General features: G+C 52.1%; 2 protein-coding genes across 3 annotated transcripts; one reads left to right on the forward strand and one right to left on the reverse strand.

Moving 5' to 3' along the window:
- The first annotated feature begins 39 nt into the window (after nucleotides 1-39).
- On the forward strand, nucleotides 40-10,186 carry GPN2 (GPN-loop GTPase 2). Of its 2 annotated transcripts, none has more exons than XM_039233882.1 (5): nucleotides 40-599; nucleotides 1,178-1,334; nucleotides 3,673-3,833; nucleotides 4,850-4,980; nucleotides 9,568-10,186. In XM_039233882.1, the coding sequence occupies exons 1-5, from the start codon at nucleotides 189-191 to the stop codon at nucleotides 9,638-9,640; spliced, it is 933 nt and encodes a 310-aa protein (XP_039089813.1). In that variant the 5' UTR covers nucleotides 40-188; the 3' UTR covers nucleotides 9,641-10,186. The 2 variants fall into 2 exon arrangements, with proteins under 2 accessions (XP_039089813.1, XP_039089823.1); XM_039233892.1 differs by having other exon boundaries at nucleotides 40-530.
- A 9,250-nt stretch (nucleotides 10,187-19,436) lies between these two features.
- On the reverse strand, nucleotides 19,437-20,828 carry SFN (stratifin). The gene has a single exon (XM_039232395.1). The coding sequence runs from the start codon at nucleotides 20,686-20,688 to the stop codon at nucleotides 19,942-19,944; it is 747 nt and encodes a 248-aa protein (XP_039088326.1). The 5' UTR covers nucleotides 20,689-20,828; the 3' UTR covers nucleotides 19,437-19,941.
- Nucleotides 20,829-23,959: the final 3,131 nt, after the last annotated feature.

Raw genomic sequence — 23,959 nt, forward strand, 5'->3', positions numbered from 1 at the left:
CTTCCTCTTGGAGCTCCCGCCGTTTCCGACGTCGTCCGGAAGTCGGGCTCTGGTCGTCTCGCAGTGCGCGGGTATCAGCGGTTACTCCTGCGGTGACCCTGGGGTCTAAGTGCAAGTCGGAGATCCCGTCCCCTTCGGCTTGTGTGTCTGCAGAGCTCACCTGTTCCGCGCGGGGCTGCGTACGGCCTATGGCGGGGGCCGCCCCGACCACGGCCTTTGGGCAGGCGGTGATCGGCCCGCCTGGCTCAGGGAAGACCACGTACTGCCTGGGCATGAGTGAGTTCCTGCGCGCGCTGGGCCGGCGCGTGGCGGTGGTGAACCTGGACCCGGCCAACGAGGGGCTGCCGTACGAGTGCGCTGTGGACGTGGGAGAGCTGGTGGGGCTGGGCGACGTGATGGACGCGCTGCGGCTGGGGCCCAACGGCGGCCTGCTCTACTGCATGGAGTACCTGGAGGCCAACCTGGACTGGCTGCGGGCCAAGCTAGATCCCCTCCGTGGCCACTACTTCCTCTTCGACTGCCCAGGCCAGGTGGAGCTCTGCACGCACCACGGCGCCCTGCGTAACATCTTCTCACAGATGGCGCAGTGGGACCTCAGGGTGCGTCTTGGGGTCGAACAGGCTCCTTTTGCAGGTGGAGGAACTGAGACAGGGAGGACAGATACCACGCCCCCATGTCACACAGCGAGGTAGGGGCCGAGTCGCTTTGGAGTAAAACTGGTGTGAGTTCGAATTCAGGCTCTGCCACTGACTCGCTGTGTGGTCCTGGGTAAGTCGGTTTCTCTCTCGGAACCCCAGTTTTCTCATCTGCAGAATGGATGTACTAGCACCCAATTTGGGATTGTTAGAAGTATGGAAAGGGCCATGTGGAAAGTGGCATGGTGATTGTTCTTATGACTTGGTGGGCAAAAGTAAATGAGATCGAGTCAGATGCGATCAGAATGGAGATCGCTGCCCACTGGGAGGCTTGGTGCAAGGCACCTTGTAAGGAATAATGCCCCATATCTCCTGGCAGAAGGAAATGAGTGTAGCTATTAGAATGGAGCAGAAGCAGGAAGAAACGAATGGGGAAGCCTTGTACTCTGTCCTCAGAAGTCCTCAGTCTCCTGAGAAAGACATAAGCCCTGATGTTTCCTGCCTCCGCAGACCACTCACCCTGTCTCTTCCTCCCCTTCCAGCTGACTGCTGTCCACCTGGTGGATTCTCATTACTGCACAGACCCGGCCAAGTTCATTTCAGTACTGTGTACCTCTCTGGCCACGATGCTGCATGTGGAGCTGCCTCATGTCAACCTGCTCTCCAAGATGGACCTCATTGAGCACTATGGGAAGCTGGGTGAGAGCTTCTGTTCTGGGCAAGCAGGGAGTAGGAAAGGAAACCTCTCAGCTCAAGGGAGCTGCCTCCAGGTACCATGCATGGCATGGTGATCATAGCCACAGGCAGGTCCTGACTCCTGCCTGTTTATTTTGTGCACACTCTGCATGCTAGATATTGTTCAGAATTTGGGGGACAAGAGAGCTATAGAGGGTGATATGTACTGCAAAGGAATTCAAGCGATTGGTTGGGAGTGAGTTGAACGAGCGCTCTTTGAGATGAGATCTGAATGGTGAGAAGGAGCCAGCCAAGGCTGAACTGTTCTAGGCAGAGGGACCAATAGGAGGAAAGGCCCTTCGGGAAAGAGTTTTTGTGTTTAAGGAAAAAGTGGGGGGAGGGGAGGAAGCCCAGAGTAGCTGAGGTAGCAGTCAGGGAAGGGTGGTAGGAAATGAGGTCAGCTTGGTGGGCCGGGGCTAGAACCTGTACTATTGACACTCTGGGGAAAGCCAGTGATGAATATTAAGCAAGGAAATAGCATGAATTAAGAACATCATTGTGGCTGTTTGGTGGAGAATGAATTAGAGTGAGCAAGAATACAAACAGAGATCTTTAAGGAGGTTTTTTGCAGCAGCCTAAGCAGTGGTAGTGGGAATGGAGAGAAATAAATCGATCCAGGACTTGCTCAAGAAATAGGGTTTGTTGGTGGATTGGATGTGAAGACTGAGGAATTAAGGATGACTTGAGGGTGCCTTGGTAGCTCAGTCGGTTAAGTGTCTGACTCTTGATTTTGGCTCAGCTCATGTTCCCGGGGTCATGGAATGGAGCCCTTCGTCAGGCTCTGCCCTGACCATGGTGCCTGCTTGGGATTCTCTCTCTTTCCCGCTGCCCCTCTCCCCTACTCACATATGCTCTCTTTTTCTGTCTAAAAAATAAATAAATGAAAATGAAAATCCTTTTTAAAAAGGATAACTGAGGTTTCTGACTGAGCCAGTGGACACATAGAGGTGCCTTAGTCAGGGTGGGAAAGATTGAGGTTCTCGAGAAGCAGGCTGGCACAAGGCAGGGAAGTTGCCTAGGGGCCTCATGGCCAGCATTTTTTTCCTGCAAAATTAGTGCTCTCCTGAGCTGGGGGCATCAGCCCCCTAAATAGCACCTCCAGCCACAAAGGAACCTAGAGAAGAAAAGCTGAAATGACCAGCAGTGAATAGGAAGAAAGGTTGTTGGGGTCACGATGTGTCAGGGCATTGTCCAGGGACGGGGAGGCCTGCTGGCTGCCAGTCAGGACGTGGAAAGATGTCAGCACCTTGAAGCGGCCACCTCAGCCCAGAGTCCTGGTCCATCTTTCAGTAAGCCCAGAAGCTCTGATCTGGCAAAGCTCAGATTTGCAGTCTTCCCACGCCCCTCTCCTCATCCTTCGTGGCCTGCAGCCCAGGTACCCACTTGGTGGTCCTTGACCTTTCTAGCTCTGACTCTTGGCAGTCATCCTTACAGGAGACTGTCGTGCAAACCAGATGAGGCCATTGAGGCCCAGAGAAATTACATGAATAGCCCAAGGTCAATCACACAGCTAAGATGTTAAACTGAGATGAAATCTAAACCCATTGCACCTGGCTCCAACTGCTTAATTCCTGGGGAGAAATGTACCTGTCAGGCAGTCCAAGGAGTTTATTGGAATGTCTGGGACCATATTCCTTGCAGGCAGGGGGTGTCCATTTCTGATTGGAACACAGGAGCCAGAATGCAGGGAGTGAGTCTGCCGTCCCAACAGCATGATTGCCTTAGCTCACTGTGGGACAGACCAGTCGAATAGCCCAGCTGATTGAGGTTTTCTTGGCAGAAATGGACAGTGCAGGGAAGCCCAGTTTCCTTTTCTTAGGGGAAGTTTGTATTCATAGAACTCTGAGTCATCTAGTCTGATATCCTCATTTTCCATTAAGAAGGAACTGGCCCAGAAGGGAAAGTGATTTATCCAAGAGCCACCCTGCTAGAGTCATAGCACATGTGCCAGGTCCAGGGGTTACTACCGACTGTGAGCTCCATGAGGCAGGGACCAAGGGCTACTCTTGGCACACATTTGATACGTTATTTGTTACCATTGAGCAAGTGCTTCTCTATACCAGACGTTGGGATTTATAGCATTTAATCCTCACGGCAGTTCCATATACCTACTGTGTGGCAGAGCCAGTGGGCAAAACCAAGTATTTTTTTCCTAAGTAACTTCATTTCACTGCCTTGACAAATATTTGTTGAATGAATGAATGAGTGAAGACAAAAGGAAGAAGGGAAGGAAATATGGTTCCTGTCCTTGGGTCTTTCAGCCTGATGTCAGTTGCTCCTGAACATCAGTTTCTCTCCTTAGCCTTCAACCTGGACTACTACACAGAAGTCCTGGACCTCTCCTACCTACTCGACCACCTGGCTTCCGACCCCTTCTTCCGCCACTACCGTCAGCTCAATGAGAAACTGGTACAGCTCATTGAAGACTATAGCCTGGTCTCCTTCATCCCTCTCAACATCCAGGTACGAGGGACTAAGAGGTCTCTTCCCTTGCCTCTCGGCTCTGACTGTGCCTCGGACTTCATCAAGCTAAGGGTACAGGAGGCTTTGAGGGCCCAAACAGTGGTCTTTGTCCTGGGTCCAACTATCATCCAGTTCCCCTTGGTTTCCTTTTCTTAGAGGAAGTGGCTCCCATGGGCAGAATTCCAATAAAGAGAATAGACCAAACATTGGCGCTGTCTACTCTGTATTGCTGGGTTCTCTCTACACATGTCCCCTCACCCGTGTGAACATGGGTGATTTCAGAAAGTGGCTAGCAAGGGACTTGACCAAAGCCAAAGATGGGTCTCTCAACCTCCTTCGGGAGGGGTACCCACCTTTTGACTTTGCAAAGTAGTCCCCAACCCCAGTGCATGGACTTGGGCAAACTTATCTGTTTCCTGTGTAATACCATGCTTTTCTTCTCTGAAATGAGAAGATGAACTCTACAATATTAATCACAACAACTACCACTTATTGAAGGCTTTCTGTGCTAGGCATTCGGCTAAGGACTTGTACATGCAGTATTTTGGTCTTTCCTTCCTATCATGTGATGTATGGATGTATTACTTTTATGTGAATGAGCAAACAGATTGTATGCATATTTATTGGGTGCCTAAGTTAGCTAAGTACAATGCTCGGCACTGAGGATACCTCCCCAGATAAGTCCCTGACCTCATTGGGCACACAGTCAAATAGAGGAGGCAGATGAGTTAATAACTTGTCAATAGTAAGATGGTGGGATTAGAGCTATACTAGGATAGGCCCAGGGGACTATGGGTGTGCATAAGAGGAGCTTATCTGTTCTGATTTGGGTGGGTTGTGGTCAGGAAAGATGGGATGTAGCCAGGCCTCTGGGGACGTGGGGAACTACTCTAGGCACAGAAGCCACACGAGGCAAGGTTGAAAGGGATGTTTGGAGGCTGCAGGCACTTTGACGCGTCCTCAGTTCCACATACCTCTGTTTCACTCACAAGGCTGTTTCTTCCCTCCCTGTCCAGGACAAGGAGAGTGTCCAGCGGGTCCTACAGGCTGTGGATAAAGCCAATGGCTATTGCTTCGGGGTCCAAGAGCAGCGAAGCCTGGAGGCCATGATGTCCGCTGCAGTGGGAGCTGACTTCCATTTCTCCTCGTATCCTTGCTCTCTAGCCTCTTGGTCACAGCCACGGGGGAGACCTGGGCTCCGGAGTGACCACGTCCCTTGTAGAGGACTGATTTCATGCTGACCAGTGGGGCTCCCTGGTGACTATCTCTCAGGTGCAAAGACTGGTCCCTTAGAAGGCTCGGTGTCGGTTGTACCTGAGGGCGAGGGAGGATACTGATCAGAAGGAGCAGCAAATACAGATGCGAGGAAATGAAAGGGCATTGGTCATTTGGGAGAGAGAGATGCAAGGGGTTCGGTTTGTTTCTTGTCCTGACCATGAAAGGGAAAGGGGGAAGTAGGGGTGCAGGGGCAGGAGGCAGGGCTGACAGCGGGGGGGCTCGCATGCCCTGCTAAGGAGCGTGGACTTCAGCTTGTGGGTGGGCAGTGGGAACCAGCGCAGCACGGCTGTGCAGGGCGTGACATGATCACCTACACTTTTTTTATTTAATTTTTTTTTTAACGTATGTTTATTTTTGAGAGAAAGACAGAGTGTGAGCAGGAGAGGGGAGGAGAAAGAGGGAGACACAGAATCCGAAGCAGGCTCCAGGCTCAGAGCCTGATGCGGGGCTTGAACTCATGAACAGTGAGATCACGACCTGAGCTGAAGTCGGACGTTTAACCAACTGAGCGGCCCTGCCACCCCCAGGTGTATATTTTTTTAAAGGCCCTCCGAATGCAGAATTGCGTTTAGGGATATGAGTGGAGGCGCAAGAGTGTTTACAATCTGTAGATGAGAAGAGATGAAATGTTAGTGGTGAGAATGGAAAGAAGGGTATGGATTGGATAAAAGAAGATGGACTTCCAGAGTCAGTGACTGGGTGGTTATGGGAATAGATGGGGGTACAGCAGAAGTTAGACTCACAGGCTTCTGGCTCATACCCAGGTATGGGCCGTTCTGTTAGTCACTGACGCAGGAAGAGGAAGGGAAGAGGGCAAGTTTCTCACACGTGTGGCAGGGATGGGCGCTGGCAGATGTGCCGTGTTTGAGGGGACCGTGGGACAGCCAACGCTGTCTGGGAGGCAGCTAGACCTCCGGAGCTGGAGCTGGATTAGTGACCAATGGGATGGAGCTAAGGTCATGTGTTGGTGTCTCCTCGGGTCACCGAGGCCGCGGGTGAAGCAGGATGGAAATGCAGGCCTGTTAGGGTAGTTTCAGAGGTTTGACCCTGACACAGCATGCCAGAGACGACGGGGGCTCCAGAGTCCTTGGTGTGGAGGAAGATAATTCCAGCCGGTACCTTCTGCTCTGTGTCCGGCCCTTTCACAAGTGGGAAGCAGAGCTCACAGGGAACCAGACAAGTTATAAATGGTGGTGGTAGAGTGCACAGTGCTCGATGAAGGGGTTGAGATGCTGCCTCACACTTGCGGTTAATGTCGGCAAGTTCAACTGCATGTGCTCAGCAAAAACGTGAAGGGGCAGTTTCGGTAGTGCTGAATTTTCTTTGTATGCCGTGCATTGCTTGATGCATTCATACATGTTGTGCAAGATTCTGTTTATAAAACGGTATACTTTTTGATAGATGATTTAAGGAATTTTCAAGGGTACTTTTTTTTTTTAAATTTATTTCTGAGAGAGAGAGAGGCGGCGTGAGCAGGGGAGGGTCAGAGAGAGAGGGAGACACAGGATCCGAAACAGGCTTCAGGCTCTGAGCTGTCTGTCAGCACAGAGCCTGATGCGGGGCTCGAACCCACGAACTGTGAGATCTGACCTGAGCTGAAGTCGGATGCTTAACCGACTGAGCCACCCAGGCGCCCTTTTCAAGGGTACTTTTAACCATATGCATTTGTGCTGATTTTAGGTTTTTTGTTTTTTATTAAAAAAAATTTTTTTAAGTTTATTTATTTTGAGAGAGAGAGTGGGGGGAGTGGCAGAGAGAGAGGAGAGAGAATCCCAAGCAGGCTCTGAGCTCGGCTCGATCACATGAACCATGAGATATGACCTGAGCTGAAATCGAGAGTTGGGACATTTAACTGACACTTAAACACCCAGGTTCCCCTATTTGTGCTGATTTTAGATTCTGCCCCCTACCCTAATCCTCTTAAGGTTCAACTTCATTCCATGTCTAAGATCATTAAGGATTGGGGCGCCTGGGTGGCTCAGTCAGTTGAGCGTCTGACTCTTGGTTTCAGCTCAGGTCACGGTCTCCCGATTCACGGGATCGAGTCCCATGTCAGGCTCTGTGCTGCCAGCACAAAGCCTGCTTAGGATTCTCTCACTCCCTCTCTCTCTGTCCCTCCCCCGAGCACACTCAGAGTGCACTCAAAATAAATAAACATTTTTAGAGAAAGATCATTAAGGATTGGTATAAAGAAGGGAAAAATCAGCTCTGCCGAGGAGTGGGTGGGTCCAGGAAGCTTCACGGAGGTGGTGACACTGGAGTTGTGTTCTCTTAAAGTGAGGGTGAGCTCAGCTGACTGATGAAGAGGGAAAGGGAATTCCAGGCCAAGACCGTAGTATGTACAAAGGCATGGCAGTTCGAGGTTGAGGCACGTGTGGCAAGTTACAGGTGGAATAGCACGACTCGTGGGCAGGGCAGGGCTTTGGCTGAAGACAGTGATCGGGCCAGACAGACAGTCACAGACAATGCAGGGCCTCACGTGTCCTCAGGAATGTGGACTCCAGGTGGAGACAAGGCAAGTTTGAGGTTATTTCACGTCAAGCGAGGTGGACCTCACTCCTCCTGAGTGAATCTCAGGGCCGACTTGCACTGGAACAAGGCATTATTTCTTGGGGAAAAGAGAGGAGGACCGGGGCACAGGTCCAGAGTCCTTTGAGTAGGGGTGAGATGGATTTTGGTGGCTGGATCCATAAGAGATGGGAAAGAGGGGCGCCTGGGTGGCTTAGTCGGTTAAGCGTCCGACTTTCGCTTAGGTCATGATCTCGCGGTTCGTGGGTTCGAGCCCCGCGTCGGGCTCTGTGCTGACTACCAGCTCAGAGCCTGGAGCCTGTTTCGGTCTGTGACTCCCTCTCTCTCTGAGCCTCCCCTGCTCACGCTGTCTCTCCTCTCTCTCTCTCCTAGAAATAAATAAAAATATTAAAAAATAAAAATAAAAAAAATAAATTCTAAAAAAAAAAAGATGGGAAAGAAAGTCTGTACCCTGAACATCATTTAGTGGACTTCATATCTGCTGGCAGAATCTCATTTAATCTTCCTTTAGTCCCGTCTTTTTTTTTTTTTCTTAAGATCATTTATTTTGAGAGAGAGAGAGAGAGAGAGAGAGAGAGTGTGTGTGTGTGTGTGTGTGTGTGTGTGTGTCCTTCCCAAGTATCTACACTGTCAGCGCAGAGCCTGATGCAGGCTCGAACCCAGGAACTGTGAGATCAGGACCTGAGCTGAAATCCAGAGTCGGATGCTTCACTAACTGAGTCACCCAGGCGCCCTTCAGTCCCTTCTGATAGATGAGGCAGCTGGGGCTGGGAGGTCCTTCTCCCAGGATGTGCTGGAAGGACAGTTCCAACCTCAGTCTCCCTGGTTGTAGAACCTCAGTTTCTGACACTGGAGTCACCTAGTAGAAGAGCTACAGTGGCCGTCCTTCCGTGTTCAACGGCCACGTCCTCAGACCCACACCCAGACGTCGGGCTAGCCTCGCGGCTCTCCCTCAGCCGCAGCACAGCCTTTTCCTCCACGAGTCCGATTAGCATCCTTCCTGCTCCCGCAGAAATTAGTTGTTTGAGTCTCGAGTTCCCTCCCATGGCGGAAGAGAAGTCGGAAACACTTAGTGAGCACCTGCTGTGTACTAGGTGCTGTACTAGGCACTTCGTATTGTCTCACTTGATCCTCACAATGACTCTGTTCTACGGACGAGAAAAAAGGATGTGGCAGAAGCAGGATTCAACCCCCCGGCAGCCTAGCTGTGAGCATGTGACCTAACACAGCTGCAGGGTTAGTCCGTCTGGGCCCTTGACCCTCAGCAGTGTGGGGAAGAGACAAATACGGGAGCATTTGGGTCTGGATTTCTTGCTTGTTTAATGTTTTTTTTTGGTTTTTTTTAATGTTTATTCATTTTTGAGAGACAGAATACAAACTGAGGAGGGGCAGAGAGAGTGAAAGAGAGAGAGAGAGAGAGAGAGAGCGACTCTGAAGCAGGCTCCAGGCTCCGAGCTGTCAGCACAGAGCCCCACACAGGGCTCAAACCCACAAAAGGTGAGATCCTGACCTGAGCCAAAGTCACACCCAACCGACTGAGCCACCCAGGCACCCCAGTGTTTGTTTATTTTTGAGAGAGAGAAATCATGTGCGGGGGTAGGGGGGCAGAGAGAAGGGGACAGAGGCCTCTTTGATGACAATACAGAGCCTGACACGGGACTTGAACCCTCAAACTGTGAGATCATCACCTGAGCCAAAGTCAGACGCTCCGCCGACTGAGCCAGCCAGGTGCCAGGGTCTGGATGTTTTGAGGGGCCTCTCAGACCCAGCTGGGCCGTGTTGCCTGGAGCTGTAATGGTGGGAAAGGGGGATGGATGGGAGCAGTCCGCCGGACAGAGTTCTAGCGCTGGCATCAGCACAGGTCAGCTCCTGCCCAGCCCAGTTCCCCACCCTTGCCCACGCTACCAGCCTTGACACCTCCCCTCAGCACCCTGGGCATCCAGGAGAGGTACCTGGCACCCTCCGACCAGTCAGTGGAGCAGGAAGCCATGCGGCTGTAGCAGCGAGCTAGGCTCTGCAGAGCAAGAAGCAGAACCCAGCACTGGAGAAAGAGGCAGCCGCCCACGGCAGCGGACAGCCCGGCCGACTCTGATCGAGAGCGATCTTCCAACCAGGCAGAGCGCTCACCGCACCGTCGGTGGTTGCCGTTGCCAGGAACTCAGCGCCAGCCCCGCTATGATGGGATATGGTACAGATACGAGAGTTTACTTTCTACTCTTTGTGACTTCCAAGCTTTCCTCAACCATCCAGGCCCAGAGAGTTGAGCCAGAAGAACAAGGTTATGGGACCTTCTTTTAGAAGAGGCCTCTTTCTTTATACAGGACGTCGTTTCCACCAAAGCACAGGACTGACAGTCTCCAGTCGGGCGATTTTGTAAATTCGCAGTTTTAGCAGGGAGCCTGGAGCCTGAGCTCCCACAGGGGACGCTCCCTAGCAGATCGGAGTGTTTCGTGTTCGTGGTATTTATTTTATGATTTTAGTCCTTTTTGGCAAGGGTTAGCGAGTTTTCCATTTATACCAGTTATTAAAAGTTTACTTTGACATTGCGAAACGTGAGTTGTTTAAAGAAAAATAGTAAGTACACAACACAACCTCGTCAGGAGTGTGACCGGAGGTTGGAAGTGATGGAGTTGCTCCATTGGCTCTTCCTGCAACTGGTTGCATGTAATTCATGTTTTCAACCAATAGGTGGCAGTCCAGGCTTATTTTTTTTTTTTTTTTTGCAGTCACAGCCTGGAGGCAGCAGGGGATGGATGGCAGTTGTGCCAGAAGTCCTCTTTGCAGACACTCAGTCCTGTTAACATGAGAGAAGGGCTTGGCATTTCACAAGGTGCTTCCACACACCTGGTTCTCAAGGGGGTCTCACAGCAGCGCCCGGAGATCTGGACAAGACAGAGTATTAGGAAGCCCATTTTATGATGAGGAAACAGAGGAGTTTGAACTTTGGTCAGTCTGGCTGTCTTGTCCGCTTTGCTGACTATTCTCTTTTTTTTTAGGTTTATTTGTTTACTTTGAAAGAGAAATAGAGTGAGCTGGGGAGGGCCAGAGAGAGAGAGAGAGAGAGAGAGAGAGAGCGAATCCCAAGCAGGTTCCACGCTGCCAGCACAGAGGCCGCTGTGCGGCTCAGACTCCTGAACCGGGAGGAGCTCATGACCTGAGCTGAAATCTAGAGTCAGATACTTGACCTACCTAGCCACCCAGGCGCTCCTTTGCTGACTTCTTCACTGTGAATTCTTTTTTTTTTTTTTTTTTTTTTTTTTTTTTTTTTTTTTTTTTTTTAAGTTTATTGTCAAGTTGGTTTCCATATAACACCCAGTGCGCATCCCCACAAGTGCCCTCCTCCATGCCCATCTCCTCCTTCCCCTCCCCCCACACCCATCAGTCCTCAGTTTGTTCTCAGAATTCAAGAGTCTCTCATGGTTTGCCTCCCTCCCTCTCCCCCACTATTTCCCCCCTTCTTCTCCCTCACGGTCCTCCGTTAAGTTCCTCCGAATTCATTGTGAATTCTTAATGGAGAAAAGCCATGGCGCTTCTCTCACAGGATCTGTGGCCAATCAGGGGGATATATTTAAACACCTTGTAGACTATTATTGAGTCATAAATCAAGGGGAAGACAAGTCACTGGTGGTTTGGACAGTCGGAGAATTCAGCTTAGGAGAATCTGTTCCGAAGTGGCATTGAGATGGGGGTGATGGAGCTTTACTTCCCAACTTGAGGAGTCAGAGCAGAAGGCAGAAGAGTGAGGGGCTGTGAGGAGGCTTCTCTAGCTGGAAGAGTACGAAAGCAGCCAACCTCTGCTCCCACGCCTGGCCACATAGGGGATAATTACTAGGTGCTGCGTCCCCAGCCTCTTTCATCTGAGAAGTTCAAAGCACCGCACCCCTATTAACACCCTACAGTAGGTGGGGAGTATCAACAGCAAGCCAGGGAAACTGAGGCCAGGAGGCCCAGCCTAGGGATGGCTGTGAGTCACCTGTGGGGCCTGGAATCCAGGAATCTTGACGCCCAGGTCACTGGACAAATCGCTCATCAGATAGGGTGTGAGGGTGGATGCTGGATTTGAACATAGGACTGGTAGCTGTGGTCAGGGGCTCTGATGCTTGCCCCATCACCCTGGCTCTTGGCCAAAGCAAACCAGCTGCAAGGAAGGTGTCATTTGAACTTTATGGCCTCACATCCAAGCACTCTGAGCATTTATTCTCTGCAGTCATGGAGTGGAGAAAGATGGAAGTCATCCAAAACGGAATTTTCAGGTCTTGTTGTGACAGCAAGGAGGTGTTTTCCCCTCCAGGAAAGGTACCTCTGTTCACCTTCTGATGGCAAAATGGTTTTCTGTTTCCCTGCCGTGGTGGGAGGGGTTGGAAAATGAAAAGTCAAGTCATCCATAATCCCATAACATAAATAATAAAACATTTGTAATCTGTAATTAATTTTATATCCAAACGTTTAAATATATTTTGTGTTTCTCGGTCTTTTCTGTACGTGGAGAGGGATAGCTAGAGCATTTGTATGAGCGGAATATATTATACTTGCTTTGTAACCTGCGTTTTTTTAGTCAACACTTCTTTCATCCAGTTAAAATACAAAGACCTTTTTAATATCTACATAATAGTCTACGGTAAGGCTATCGCATTATTTACCTGTCCAGACTCCCATGGTGAGCCTAAGTCATTACTGATTGTTTGCTTTCGTAAATAGTGCCGTGATTATATGTTCGTACTCAAATCTTTGTCCGAGCCTCTGATTTTTCACTTCTGATGAACTCCTAGAAATGAAACAGCTGATATTTCCCAGGTTCTGGATTCATATTGCCAAAATGCCTTCCAGGAAAGTGGCACTTAGCGTCTCACAGACACTGCCTGAAAGTGCTCTTCTCACTTCCAGACCTCACTTGGCAATCTTGAACACCTTCTGGAGGGAGGAGCCCATCTCCGAGCGCCTTCGAAGGGACCCTCCTGGTCATCTCTGCTAATCATGGACATTAGTATATATGCATTTCCTGGCTTTGAATTGGGGACTCCCCCCAAAATTGGAAGATACCGTTTGGAACTCAGCAGAGGCCACAGCTCATTGGAAAGGCTTCCAGCCCAGACAAAGAGGCTTAGGAGTGAGCGTGACGCCCTAAAACCCAGAGAGCTGAAGCACAGCCAGTCTGCTCTCAGCTGTTTCTGAATTAGCAGAATGCTCACTCACAGTTGGCGGAGAATAAAGCCTGATCCCATTAGAGTCTGTGGGAAGTTCTGTCTTAAGGATTTTCTCTCCTTTCCCAGGGCTCCTGGGGGGGTGGGGGGGTGGCAGACCCCTCCCAGCACTGCAAAAGTCCACCTGGTTTTGAAAGCAATAGGGGTGCCCAACTACCCCAGAATCCTGGAGGGAAATTCTCTAGCAAGCTGTGTACACCTTCCCCGCCCCCCACCTCCTCTCCCTTCTCTTTTTTTTTTTAAATTTTTTAATGTTTTATTTATTTCTAGGAGAGAGAGAGAGACAGCGTGAGCAGGGGAGGGTCAGAGAGAGAGGGAGTCACAGACTGAAACAGGCTCCAGGCTCTGAGCTGGCAGTCAGCACAGAGCCCGACGCGGGGCTCGAACCCACGAACCGCGAGATCATGACCTAAGCGAAAGTCGGACGCTTAACCGACTAAGCCACCCAGGCACCCCATCCTTTCCCTTCTCCCTTCTCGGTCCCTGGCTGTTAAGCCCTCACCTAGCCTTTAGAAGGTAGAGTCCCTGGTTAGTGCACACTTCGATGACATCAGGCCTGCTGAGAGTAGGGGAAAGCCATATACCTCATTTCCAACCCATTGTGTCAACTCATTGTGTCCATTTCCAGCCAAGGAGCCAACTTCAGACAGCCCCAGACGTCCAGGTGGCCTGAGACTGAGGAGCTATGAGGGGATGGGCTGCAGATTTGGAGCCCAAATGAGGTGAGAAAATGTGAATATCGGTAAAAATGCTCCGGACTAGACTACATCGCGAAGTTTTAATTTTTTCCCCCCATCCAAAACCTTGAAGCAGTTGAAAATGAGAGGCTCCTTCAAAGCCATCCCAAATAAATGAATCGACAGCCTTCTGCAAGAATCTGAAATCAGGTGGGGCGCCTGGGTAGCTCAGTCGGTTAAGCATCCGGCTCAGGTCATGATCTCACGTTTCGTGAGTTTCAGCCCCACATCGGGCTCTGTGCTGACAGCTAGCTCAGAGCCTGGATCTTGTTTCGGATTCTGTACCTCCCTTTCTTCTGATCCTTCCCTGCTCACGTTGTCTCTCTCTCTCAGAAATAAATAAATAAAACATTAAAAAAAAAAAGAATCTGAAATCAGGTTTTTTCCAAAATTCACCAGACATTTAGACATTGGAGGGTGTGTGTATGCACGCCCACACGTGTGTGAATATTTGCTTGCAAATCCAACATCAAGAAACGTTCCCTGGTGTTCCCCTTCTCACTGGATTACCACCTCTCCCTGGACAGGAGTCCTGAAGCCTTCACACTCCTCACGGACTGATAATAACAGCAAAGGAGAAATCCTGGAACATGGGTAAGATTTCTCCCAACTCTTGAGTCATACCAGTGGACACTAGCCTATTCTGACCTAAACATCAGGCCACTCTACAGTCAGACAAGGACATTTCAAGTTCACTTTATTGGGGGGGGGGGGAAGGGGGAGAATATGTCTTCCTTCTCTTCTAACAAACACTTCTTGAATACCATAATCTGATGTATTAAATATTGTCCTTAGACACAGACTGAAGACTGCATGCTTTTCAGAGTCTGGGATTTCCTCTTTTATCTCTAGACAAATAATGAGTTAAATTTCCCAGAGAGCAGGAAGAAGAAGACTGGGTGGAGATGAGAGATGAATCAGCCTCTGACACCCCCAGGGGGACATACCTGTCTGCTACCCCCACAGACATTCCTGGCTCCTGACTCAGTGGGTAGGTGGGGCGGGTTCCTGAGAGAAAGGGCACCTACCCTGCAGAGACCTGCCTCCCTCCCTCCACCTCCCCCACAGCAGGGATGGGGTGTAAGGGAGGCCCTGTGAACAGGGTGAAGAACTGAATAGGAACAAAGGATGTAACCAGGGTGAGGAAACCTTAACTTTGTGAACGTGCCAGTAAATTGGCCCTCTACACAGTCTTTTCTCATTTAAGACAATTCCTTTCGGCCGGGCCCTGGGCTGGTGGTAGATTAGGAAGTCTTCCTTGATTCTTAGAAAGTCCAAGATACGAGCAGGAGAGCATAGCAGAATGTGGTTTTTTTCAAACTTATTTTTAACTCACGAAACTCCGATATACAAAACAGACCTGTGTGTGGCTATTTTAGGCAACATGTGTGGAAACAGGGGAAACCCAGACTGCTGGGCTCCCGCCCTGTGGCAGTTTATGGGGAACCCTCCGAACACAATTTGGAAACCGCTGCTGTAGTTTAAAAACTGTGGGCCTTGGAGTTAGACGCGTTGCATTCCCCAGACATATAAGTAATTGTATAACCTTGGTTGTTAGGTGATTTAGCTGCTCTGAGCCTCAGTCTCTTCATACACAAAACAAAGATGATATGTACTTCTGTGAGGATCAAGGTATGAAAGTGGCTGGCACATGGCAGTCATGCCAGCTGCTATTGTTACTGTGCTCTGTTCTCTAGGAAGAAGTGGGGGAGACACTGTTAGTCAGATGTGCAATCTGGGTGCAAGCATCTGAGATTAGGTTTTCCCAGAAAGGCAGTGGACATTTGGACATTGGATGTGCGTGCGTGTGTGTGTGTGTGTGTGTGTGTGTGTAGAGGTATCTTGCCTTTCTGGAAGGAGCCATAGTGGCCTGCCTGACCCCAGTGAGTTGGCCTCCCTCGGACGCCTGGTTAGTTCTGAGAAGGCACCTGACTCCAAAGGCACCTTTATCTCCTATTCCTGTGGATCTGCAGAGCCATTTTGCGTTTTGCTCTCTGCAGCAAGTACATATGTGAGAAGATACCTTCTTTAGAAAATTTTAGGTTGTAGCTCTTCCCCATAACACTCAAATTCTTGGGAGAGGAAGACCTTTGCAAGCCCTTAGCCTTCATTTTCTGGGAAGGGAAAATCTGGCAGTACAGGAGGGATAGGGCTGGGGTTACTTCAATCTTTGTGAGCCCAATCTCTGTCTAGACAGCCCTGCCTCATCCCAGAACCAGCTTTATTTCCAATTTCTACAATAGAGGACCTGGCACTAAACCCGGTTTCCAGGCATTTGGAAGGATGGGTTTAAAACTAAGTTCCAAGGGGCACCTGGGTGGCTCAGTCAGTTAAGCATGGACTTCAGCTTAGGGTCATGACCTCACAGTTCATGAGTTCGAGCCCCACATCGGGCTCTGTGCTGAGAGTACAGAGCCTGGTTCATATCCTGTCTCCCTCTCTCTCTGTCCCTCCCCTGCTCTCTCTCTTTCTCTCTGTCTCTCAGAAATAAATATTTTTAAAGAATTCTTTTTAAATATATTTTTTAGTATTTTACTTATTTCTGAGAGAGAGAGAGAGAGACAGCATGAGCAGGGGAGGGTCAGAGAGAGAGGGAGACACAGAATCCAAATCAGGCTGCAGGCTCTGAGCTGTCAGCACAGAGCCTGATGCGGGGCTGGAACCCACAGACCGTGAGATCATGACCTGAGCCAAAGTCAGATGCTCAACCGACTGAGCCACCCAGGCGCCCCAAACAATTCTTTACAAATTAAAAGAAAATTAGCAAAGCTGAGCACCTTCCTGTACAAAACCCTTGCTGGAGACACTGTAGGAAGAAAGGAAAAACAATGAGACAAATTACCATTTTTAGGAAGCTCTCTGAGGAGGTAAGAAATAAACTCAGGACATAGCTGCAAACCCAGAGGAAGAGGCAAGTAGATATGAAATCATAACTGAATCAAAGCACCCCTGTAATTTAAAGGAGTTGGTAGGATGGTCTATCCCAAACTCTGCATATGTGTTAAAGGGAGGTGGCTAATCATGTTTTGACCTGAAGATGGGCTTTGAAATTTGGAAAACCTGTGGAGAGGACAGTGGAACCAAGAGAAAAGTCACGTGAGCCGCAAAGCTCATCCTTCTCAAGTGTACGGTTCAGTGGTCTTTAGTCTATTCACAAACTTGTGCAAATATCAACTATTTGAATCTGGAACATTGCATCACCCCCACAAGAAATTCCGTAGCCAGTAGCAGTAGGACTGAAAAAAAATTTTTTTTTATTTTTAAATGTTTTATTTATTTCTGAGAGAGAGAGATTGAGACAGCGTGAGCAGGGGAGGGTCAGAGAGAGAGAGACGCACACAGAATCCAAAGCAGGCTTCAGGCTCTGAGCTAGCTGTCAGCACAGAGCCCGATGTGGGGCCCCAGCCCACGAAACTGCAAGATCATGACCTGAACCAACGTCGGACGCTTAACTGACTGAGCCACCCAGGCGCCCAAGGACTGAAAAGTTTTAATTGTCAAATTTTGGCCAGTAAGAGATGGCAAGAGACGCTAAGACCCCACCCTGGGTAACCGGAAGAATGCTTTAGAGAGATTAGGTCATCAACAAAAAGGTCTGAGGCTTTCATGGTCAGAAGCTGGTGCCTCTAAGCTAGCTCACACCTCGCCGTCTGATGTGGTGATATTCCAACCCCCAGCATCTGCTTTTGAAATCTGTCAGCACCGACACTACCTTAGGATGGCTCGTTTCTTTCCCCATACAGGGCAGCGATGAGGGGCGTAGAGAGGATAGGCAAAAGTCCGAGGCTGAGAAAAAAGAAGAAAGGAGTTCCATTCCCAGGACCTACCCCATTAAGAGAAAGTCACCAGACCTGCCTGGTAAGAGAAACTGGGTCACTTCCAGAGCTGAGAGAGAGTCACTTGCCCTAGCCCGGATTTCTGCCTGCTTTGGAGCCTTGAAACCTGACGCCCTTCCAGGAAAGGAGGAGAATACAGGGGATTTAGATGGCAGCGGGAGTGGTCCTGCCAGATTCCCCTGTAGAATTAGTATCTCTGATAAGAGCCTTCAATTTCAAGTCCCACGGGGATGACCAAACTTGGACTCCGGGGAGTCTGATGAGGCTGGACGGAGATCCCATTTTGCCAGAGGGAGGAGTGACCACTTGAGGTCAGGACACTAGCTCAGCTGAGTATGCAGGTCAGCGTTGGCAATAAAGGTGCTCCTCCAGACGGGGATTGATTATTGGCACGGAAATGGATAACTCCTCGACTATGGATGCTGGAAGGATTAATAGCTAACGTGTATTAAGCATGCACTATGGGCTACAATGTGTGCCCGTATTTTCTCAAGCCTCATAGCAACTCTTAAGAGGAAGGTACTATTTTTTAGGGGTACGTGGCTCAATCCGTTAAGCGTCCACTTTCTGCTCAGGTCATGATCTCACGGTTCGGGAGTTCGAGCCCCGCATCAGGCTCTGTGCTGACAGCTCAGAGCCTGGAGCCTGCTTCGGATTCTGTGTCTCCCTCTCTCTCCCTGCCCTTTCCCCATTCGTGCTGTCTCCCTCTCTCTCAAAAATAAACATTTAAAAAGAATTTAAAAAGGAACATACTATATTTTAATCCCCACTTTACAAATGAGGGCATGAACGTAAACAAAGTTCAGAGCCCTGGCCGAGGAGGGCTGGGATTCAAACCCTTGCAGTTTTGACATCACAGTTTTAGTTAGACTTCTGTCCAAGCCCTTTGATCCTGAAGGGGAAACTGAGACCCAGGGAAGTATAATGGCTTTTTCAAGGTCGCACAGCCAGTCAGGGACACAATCCAAGCCGTCAGTTCAGGGCTGCCTGGATGCTGGAGTGTAGTGGGGACGCCTTGGTGGCAGGGCCGCCCACCCTGCCCGGCCAGGCCCGGGCACCGCCGCAGGTAGAGCAGATGACTCAAAGGGCGGGGACTGCTTTTTCCGCACGGCCCCTCCCCGTCCCGCTGCTCTGAGGATGCGGAGCTCTCGGGCCGGGCGGGTGGCAACTTGTCTGAGTGAAACCGGGAAAGCGCCGCCCCTGGCTGGTGGCTGGGGCCCCCTCCGTCCCGCTGCGCGTTGCGACGCCGGCGGGACCGGGCGGGTGGCGGGAAGACGCCCCGCGCGCCTTTCGCCGCTCTCTACCCCATTGGCCAGTCGGGCCCCAGGGGCGGTACCCGGAGCCGGTCTCCGCCGCGATTGGGCGGCATCGGCCTGGGCCCGCCTCCAGCCCGGGGCTGCGAAGGCTGGAGCGAGGCAGGCGGCCGCAGGTCCCGGCGTGCAGGATCCGGGAGCGGAGGCGGCGAGCTGGGGTGGCCCGGGCGGCTCTCGGCTCCCCGCGGCCCTGCCCACCCAGTTCGCGGGCTCCTCCTCGCCCGACCGTTTCAGGTCGGACGCTGGCCTGAACACGGGGGCGGGCGTTCCCCTCTCCTCGGATGTGGGCTTTTTAATGGCGTCTTGCCCTTACCCAGATTGTGCTCCCCTCCTCTCAGATCTGAGCGCCCGATAGGACTGTTCCTCCCTTGCAAATCTGGGATGCGCACTGCCGCTCACTACAGCCTTTCCTAGCGGCCCTGACTCCCTGCTTTCCTGTCCCCCGCAGGTCTCAGCCCTGGAGCCTCCAGCCCTGCGGCCGGGCCGAGCAGCCTCGGAGCCGCCTTTGCGCTCGCCTGACTCTCCCAGGACCAGACCGGTTTGTTGGGGGCCACCGTGATGGAGAACTGGACCCCCTCCCTCCCCCCGCCTCTCACCTGGAGTCACTGAGCCAGCCCCTTGAGAGGTCAAGAAGCAAAAGTCAAGGTCTCTGTAAATCATAAACCAATCCCTGTCCCATCCCTCTGCCAATAACTGGAAGAGACAGGAGTGTCACAGGGGAACTTTATTGAGAGGAAGCATGGTCACACCCGGCAGACATACTTTCCCTCTCATCCTGGGATTTGCGCTCACTCTCACTCTGTCTCACACACACACATACACACACTCATCTCCAGCCTCGGCCACACAGTCCAGCTCTCAGCCGCAAGGGTGGGACACTCCTCAATTCGTAAGATTCAGAGGCAACAGGGGGAGGGTGTGGGGGGGAGAGGTGTCCCGGTTGGCAGTGGGAGGGGTGGAGGAGGGGGTGCGGAGAGCAGGAGTGGGTGGGCTGACCGCTGGTGAGGAGCACGGACAGCTGCAGGAAGAGGGGGTGCCCGCTGGCTCCATGTGGCCTCCGCTCTGCTGGTCCCTCTCTCTTAGGAGCTCTTGCGAGCCGGGAGCGGAGCATTCGGGGAGAAGGGTCGGGCCTCCCACCCCGTGCTAGTCCTCTCTGCCACTGGCGGGGGCGCTGGAGAGGGCAGGGGCGCGGCAGGGAGGAGGGCGGGCGCGGCTCAGCTCTGGGGTTCCTCGGGAGCCTCGCCCCCCTCTTCCCCGGCGTTGTCGGCCGTCCACAGCGTCAGGTTGTCTCGCAGCAGCTGCATGATGAGGGTGCTGTCTTTGTAGGAGTCCTCGCTGAGGGTGTGCAGGTCCGCCATGGCCTCGTCGAAGGTGGTCTTGGCCAGCGAGATGGCCTCCTCGGGGCTGTTGGCGATCTCGTAGTGGAAGACCGAAAAGTTCAGGGCCAGGCCCAGGCGGATGGGGTTGGTGGGCGGCATCTCCTTCTTGCTGATGTCCATGGCCTCCTGGTAGGCCGCCCGGGCCGAGTCAATGATGCGCTTCTTGTCGTCACCAGTGGCCACCTCGGCCAGGTAGCGGTAGTAGTCACCCTTCATTTTCAGGTAGAAGACCCGACTCTCCGCATCCCCGGCCTCCTTGATGAGGTGCGCGTCCAGCAGGCCCAGCACCGTGTCACACACGCCCCGGAGCTCCGTCTCCACCTTCTCCCGGTACTCGCGCACCTCCGGGCCCTTCTCTTCCGAGCTCTCCTCGGTGCCTTTCTGCTCGATACTGGACAGGACCCTCCAGGCCGCCCTCTGGCCGCCCACCACGTTCTTGTAGGCCACTGAGAGCAGGTTTCGCTCCTCGCAGGATAGCTCCTCACCCTTTTCCACGGCGCTCTTCATGAAGCCTGCCATGTCCTCATAGCGTTCAGCCTGCTCTGCCAACTTGGCCTTCTGGATCAGACTGGCTCTCTCCATGGCTCTGGTGACAGACACAGGCGGCGGGCTAACTGACTGCCTCGAAACCGATGCCGGATTCTGTGCCTCTCCGGCTGTCTGCCTGCCTTTTGGCTGGATGGCCTGGCCTCCGAGAAGGGTGGGGAGGGGCGGAGGGCGGGGCCGGGGCCCAGGACCTGCCTCCCGCTTCTCTTCTCCCCGCACCCTTTCCGGCTCTTCCTTAAAGGTAAAAGGCTAAAGATGTGGGGTGAGTCACCAAGGCTGTCAGCGGGAGAAATCAGGCAGGCAGGCGTTGGCCCCACCTGCACAGACACCTTTCCAGGCTCCAGGCTGCCCCCTCTTGTTCAGGGCTTCCGTTTACGTGGATGCCCACATAGCTGCTGCCCCAGTTTCTCAAATCAGGTCTCCCTTCATGGTGTCCTTCCAGGGACTGGGGATGGCTTCAACCAACAGGCCGCTTCAGCCTGGCTGGGAGCCACGAAGCCCAGTGCAGGAGGATGGGGTTCCTAATCCGATCAGGTACGTGAGCTAATTACGTGTTGGTGGGCCTGTAGTTTCCCAAGCACCTTCACGATTGAACTTAATCCCTACCATGTCTCTGTGAGGTGGGCCGGACTGGGACCATTACTCCCACCTTAGAGATGGGAATGCTAAGGCTCAGGGAAGTTGGAGATTTGCTCAGGGTCACACAGCTACTGAGACCCCTGTGTCCTACTTCCTTTGGCTTCTCTGGTCGCGGAGGCCTCTCTGGCTTGTGAGCTCCAGGCTGTATTTAGAAGTGAGCTCCAGGCTTCTCCCGGAGTCAGCCTGAGATGGTTCTATCCCCTGGTCATCACTCCCCCTCAGGGTTCCCGCTGAGCTCCCAGAATGCACAGGTGGCATCTTTCAGGGTGCCACTTAATGAGGTGTTTAACGAGCGGCCCCCGACGCTCCAGCCCAGCCTTTGTAATTAGTCACCCAGTAGGTTTGTTGGACACCTTCCCCATCGCAGCACAATTTTCGCTTTCAAGTTGGTGGCCTGTTGCCACTTGTTTGAGGACCTACCCTCTGGCTCTCCACGCCAGGTCACCTACCCTCTCCAAGCCGCCTGCCATCGTGATCAGTGGGGTTCACACAGGGTGGGGGCCCAGCTTTCCCGACTGACTCAGCCTGCCCTCGTCAGAGGCTGGGAAGCAGGCCACTTGGGTGATCAGCCCTATTTGGTTCCCGACGGGGGGGCACTGGCACCTGGGGAGAGAGACAGGACCGAGAAAAAGAAGGTGGTGGTGACATATACCATTTTCTTTTGTGCGGTAGCAGTCCCCAGCGTGCCTTTCAAAATTTCCCTGTCCCTTCCCTTTGACTATGGTCTTCCCTCCAACTTCTGGCAGAGCCCTCAGAGATGGGAGACTTCTCTGGCCAAGCTTCTGTCCCTGTTTGCTGGGATGCTGTTCTCATCCAGCCAGGAGTTTCACCTAAAGGTGTTGGCTGTGCCTGTGAGGGTGGGTTCCTACTTACCTGCCCCACCCCTAGGCAAAGCTCAGATGGGGCTCAGGGGTGGGGCTCCCCTCAGTGGAATCCAGCCAGCTTAATCTTTGAGCCAGGACCATTTCATGGGCCTGTTCCTCCCCAGTTCCTCTTGGTGCCCGAATACCCACCTTCCCCTCCTGGAGGCAGGCTTAGGCCAGAACTCTGAGGCCCAAAGATGAGAGCTGCCTCTTTGAAAAAAGTAGCAACATGCCTGGGCCGATGCTACAGGTTTTCCGAGGAAGCAGAAGGGGTTTTAGGCTTGCCATCCCTAAGACTCAGATTGGAGCACCGAGACGGAAAATGATGGGAAGGAAATGCGCTAAAATAGCTAGTTTCATAGAGTGTGTCTTTAGGGTATTCGGAGTTTTATTTCCTTTTGATTTTCTTATTTTCTTCAGTGATAGATATGAATTATTTTACTGTGAGATACAGAAGAGTCTACTGTCGTTGGAATCCGACTGCCTGGGTTCAGTTCTTAGAAGCTGTCATGGCCTTGACCAAGTGACTTGCCTCTGTAAGCCTCCATCTTCCTAAGTGTAAAATGGGGCTTGTTGTGAGGATTAAGTGAGTTGATGGAAAGCACTTAGTAGAGTGAATGGTAACCATTATTGTCATGTGAAAAAAATCCAACCAATCTTATAATCGCGTACACTCAAAACACTAACATGGAGCTGGGTTCTGTGAAATGAGAAAGGGTCCCAAACCAAGCCTTATCTGAGTGTCCCTAAGGGAGAGAAGTCAGGTGAGTGGTCGGATGGGCTCCCTCAGCAATGCCTCCTCCGTCCCCACCACACATTCCTCTGGCCTAAGCAGGCCCTAGGCTTTCAAGAACCTTCCTTTGTACCAGTCATCCAGCCCAGGCTGTCCCAAGTCCGGGGGGTGGGGGGTGGGGGGCTGGATATCCCAGAATACCAGAAACCTGGAAGGCAGGGCCTGGCAGGCCTAGGAAGTTTGGAGTTGCTCTGTCTCGTTGGGGTCGGGGGTGGGGGGTCAGCATTCTCTTCCTGTCACTCAGGCCAAGAGACCTGGTGGTGGTTCACACCACAGATTCCATGCCTTCAGCAGAGCCAGAAGAGAGAAGAGGGAAAGGAAACCTCTTCACTCCTCCCCCTCCCCTGCTGAAGCTTAGGGGTTGAATCTGCGAGCCAGGCTGCCTAACACCTCCTGCCCGCTCTGGCCTGTTGATCCTGACTCAGTTCCTGTCTCAGACACCTCCCTTTGCCTCCAGGCCTCTGTTTCCCAAGTCCAGGAGCCCAGGCAGGCAGGAGGCGGCAGGCCCCGGCAGGGCACGGAGTTCTACTGTCAGCCCGCCTGAGTCAGCAGGACAGGAGCGGAGGCTGTGGTGGCCCCAGGGGGGCTTTCCTCATCGTGCCTGCTACCTCCCCATCCCTCCATATAGCATCCATCCCGCCAGTAGGTTCGAGGCCTCTGGTCCACCCCTTAGCTGGTAATCACAGGCTTTGAAGGGTTGTGGCCCGGAGAAGGCAGCAAACCAGTTGCTATCCATCGCCACTGAGAACAGAGGACAGGGCTCTAAATGCAGCAGGAGGGACTCCGGTTAGGCTCCAAAAAGAATCCTCCTACAGAAGTTTGTGGAGTCTTGGAATGATCAAATTAAACAGGTAACTGGAGGAAACTATGGGACCTCTCCCCCTGGTGAGTCATAAAGAAGAGTTCAGTTATCCAGCCAAGAGCTCACTCTCCGAGTTGCCTTTGGGAGGAAATATCAGATTAGGTTTAAGTGACTCGGCTGTCCTGAGTCCTTTTCTCCTCAAGGCAGCGT

Source organism: Hyaena hyaena, unplaced genomic scaffold (genome assembly GCF_003009895.1).
Source record: "Hyaena hyaena isolate Hyena2069 unplaced genomic scaffold, ASM300989v1 scaffold_3, whole genome shotgun sequence".
Classification (NCBI taxonomy): Eukaryota; Metazoa; Chordata; class Mammalia; order Carnivora; family Hyaenidae; genus Hyaena; species Hyaena hyaena.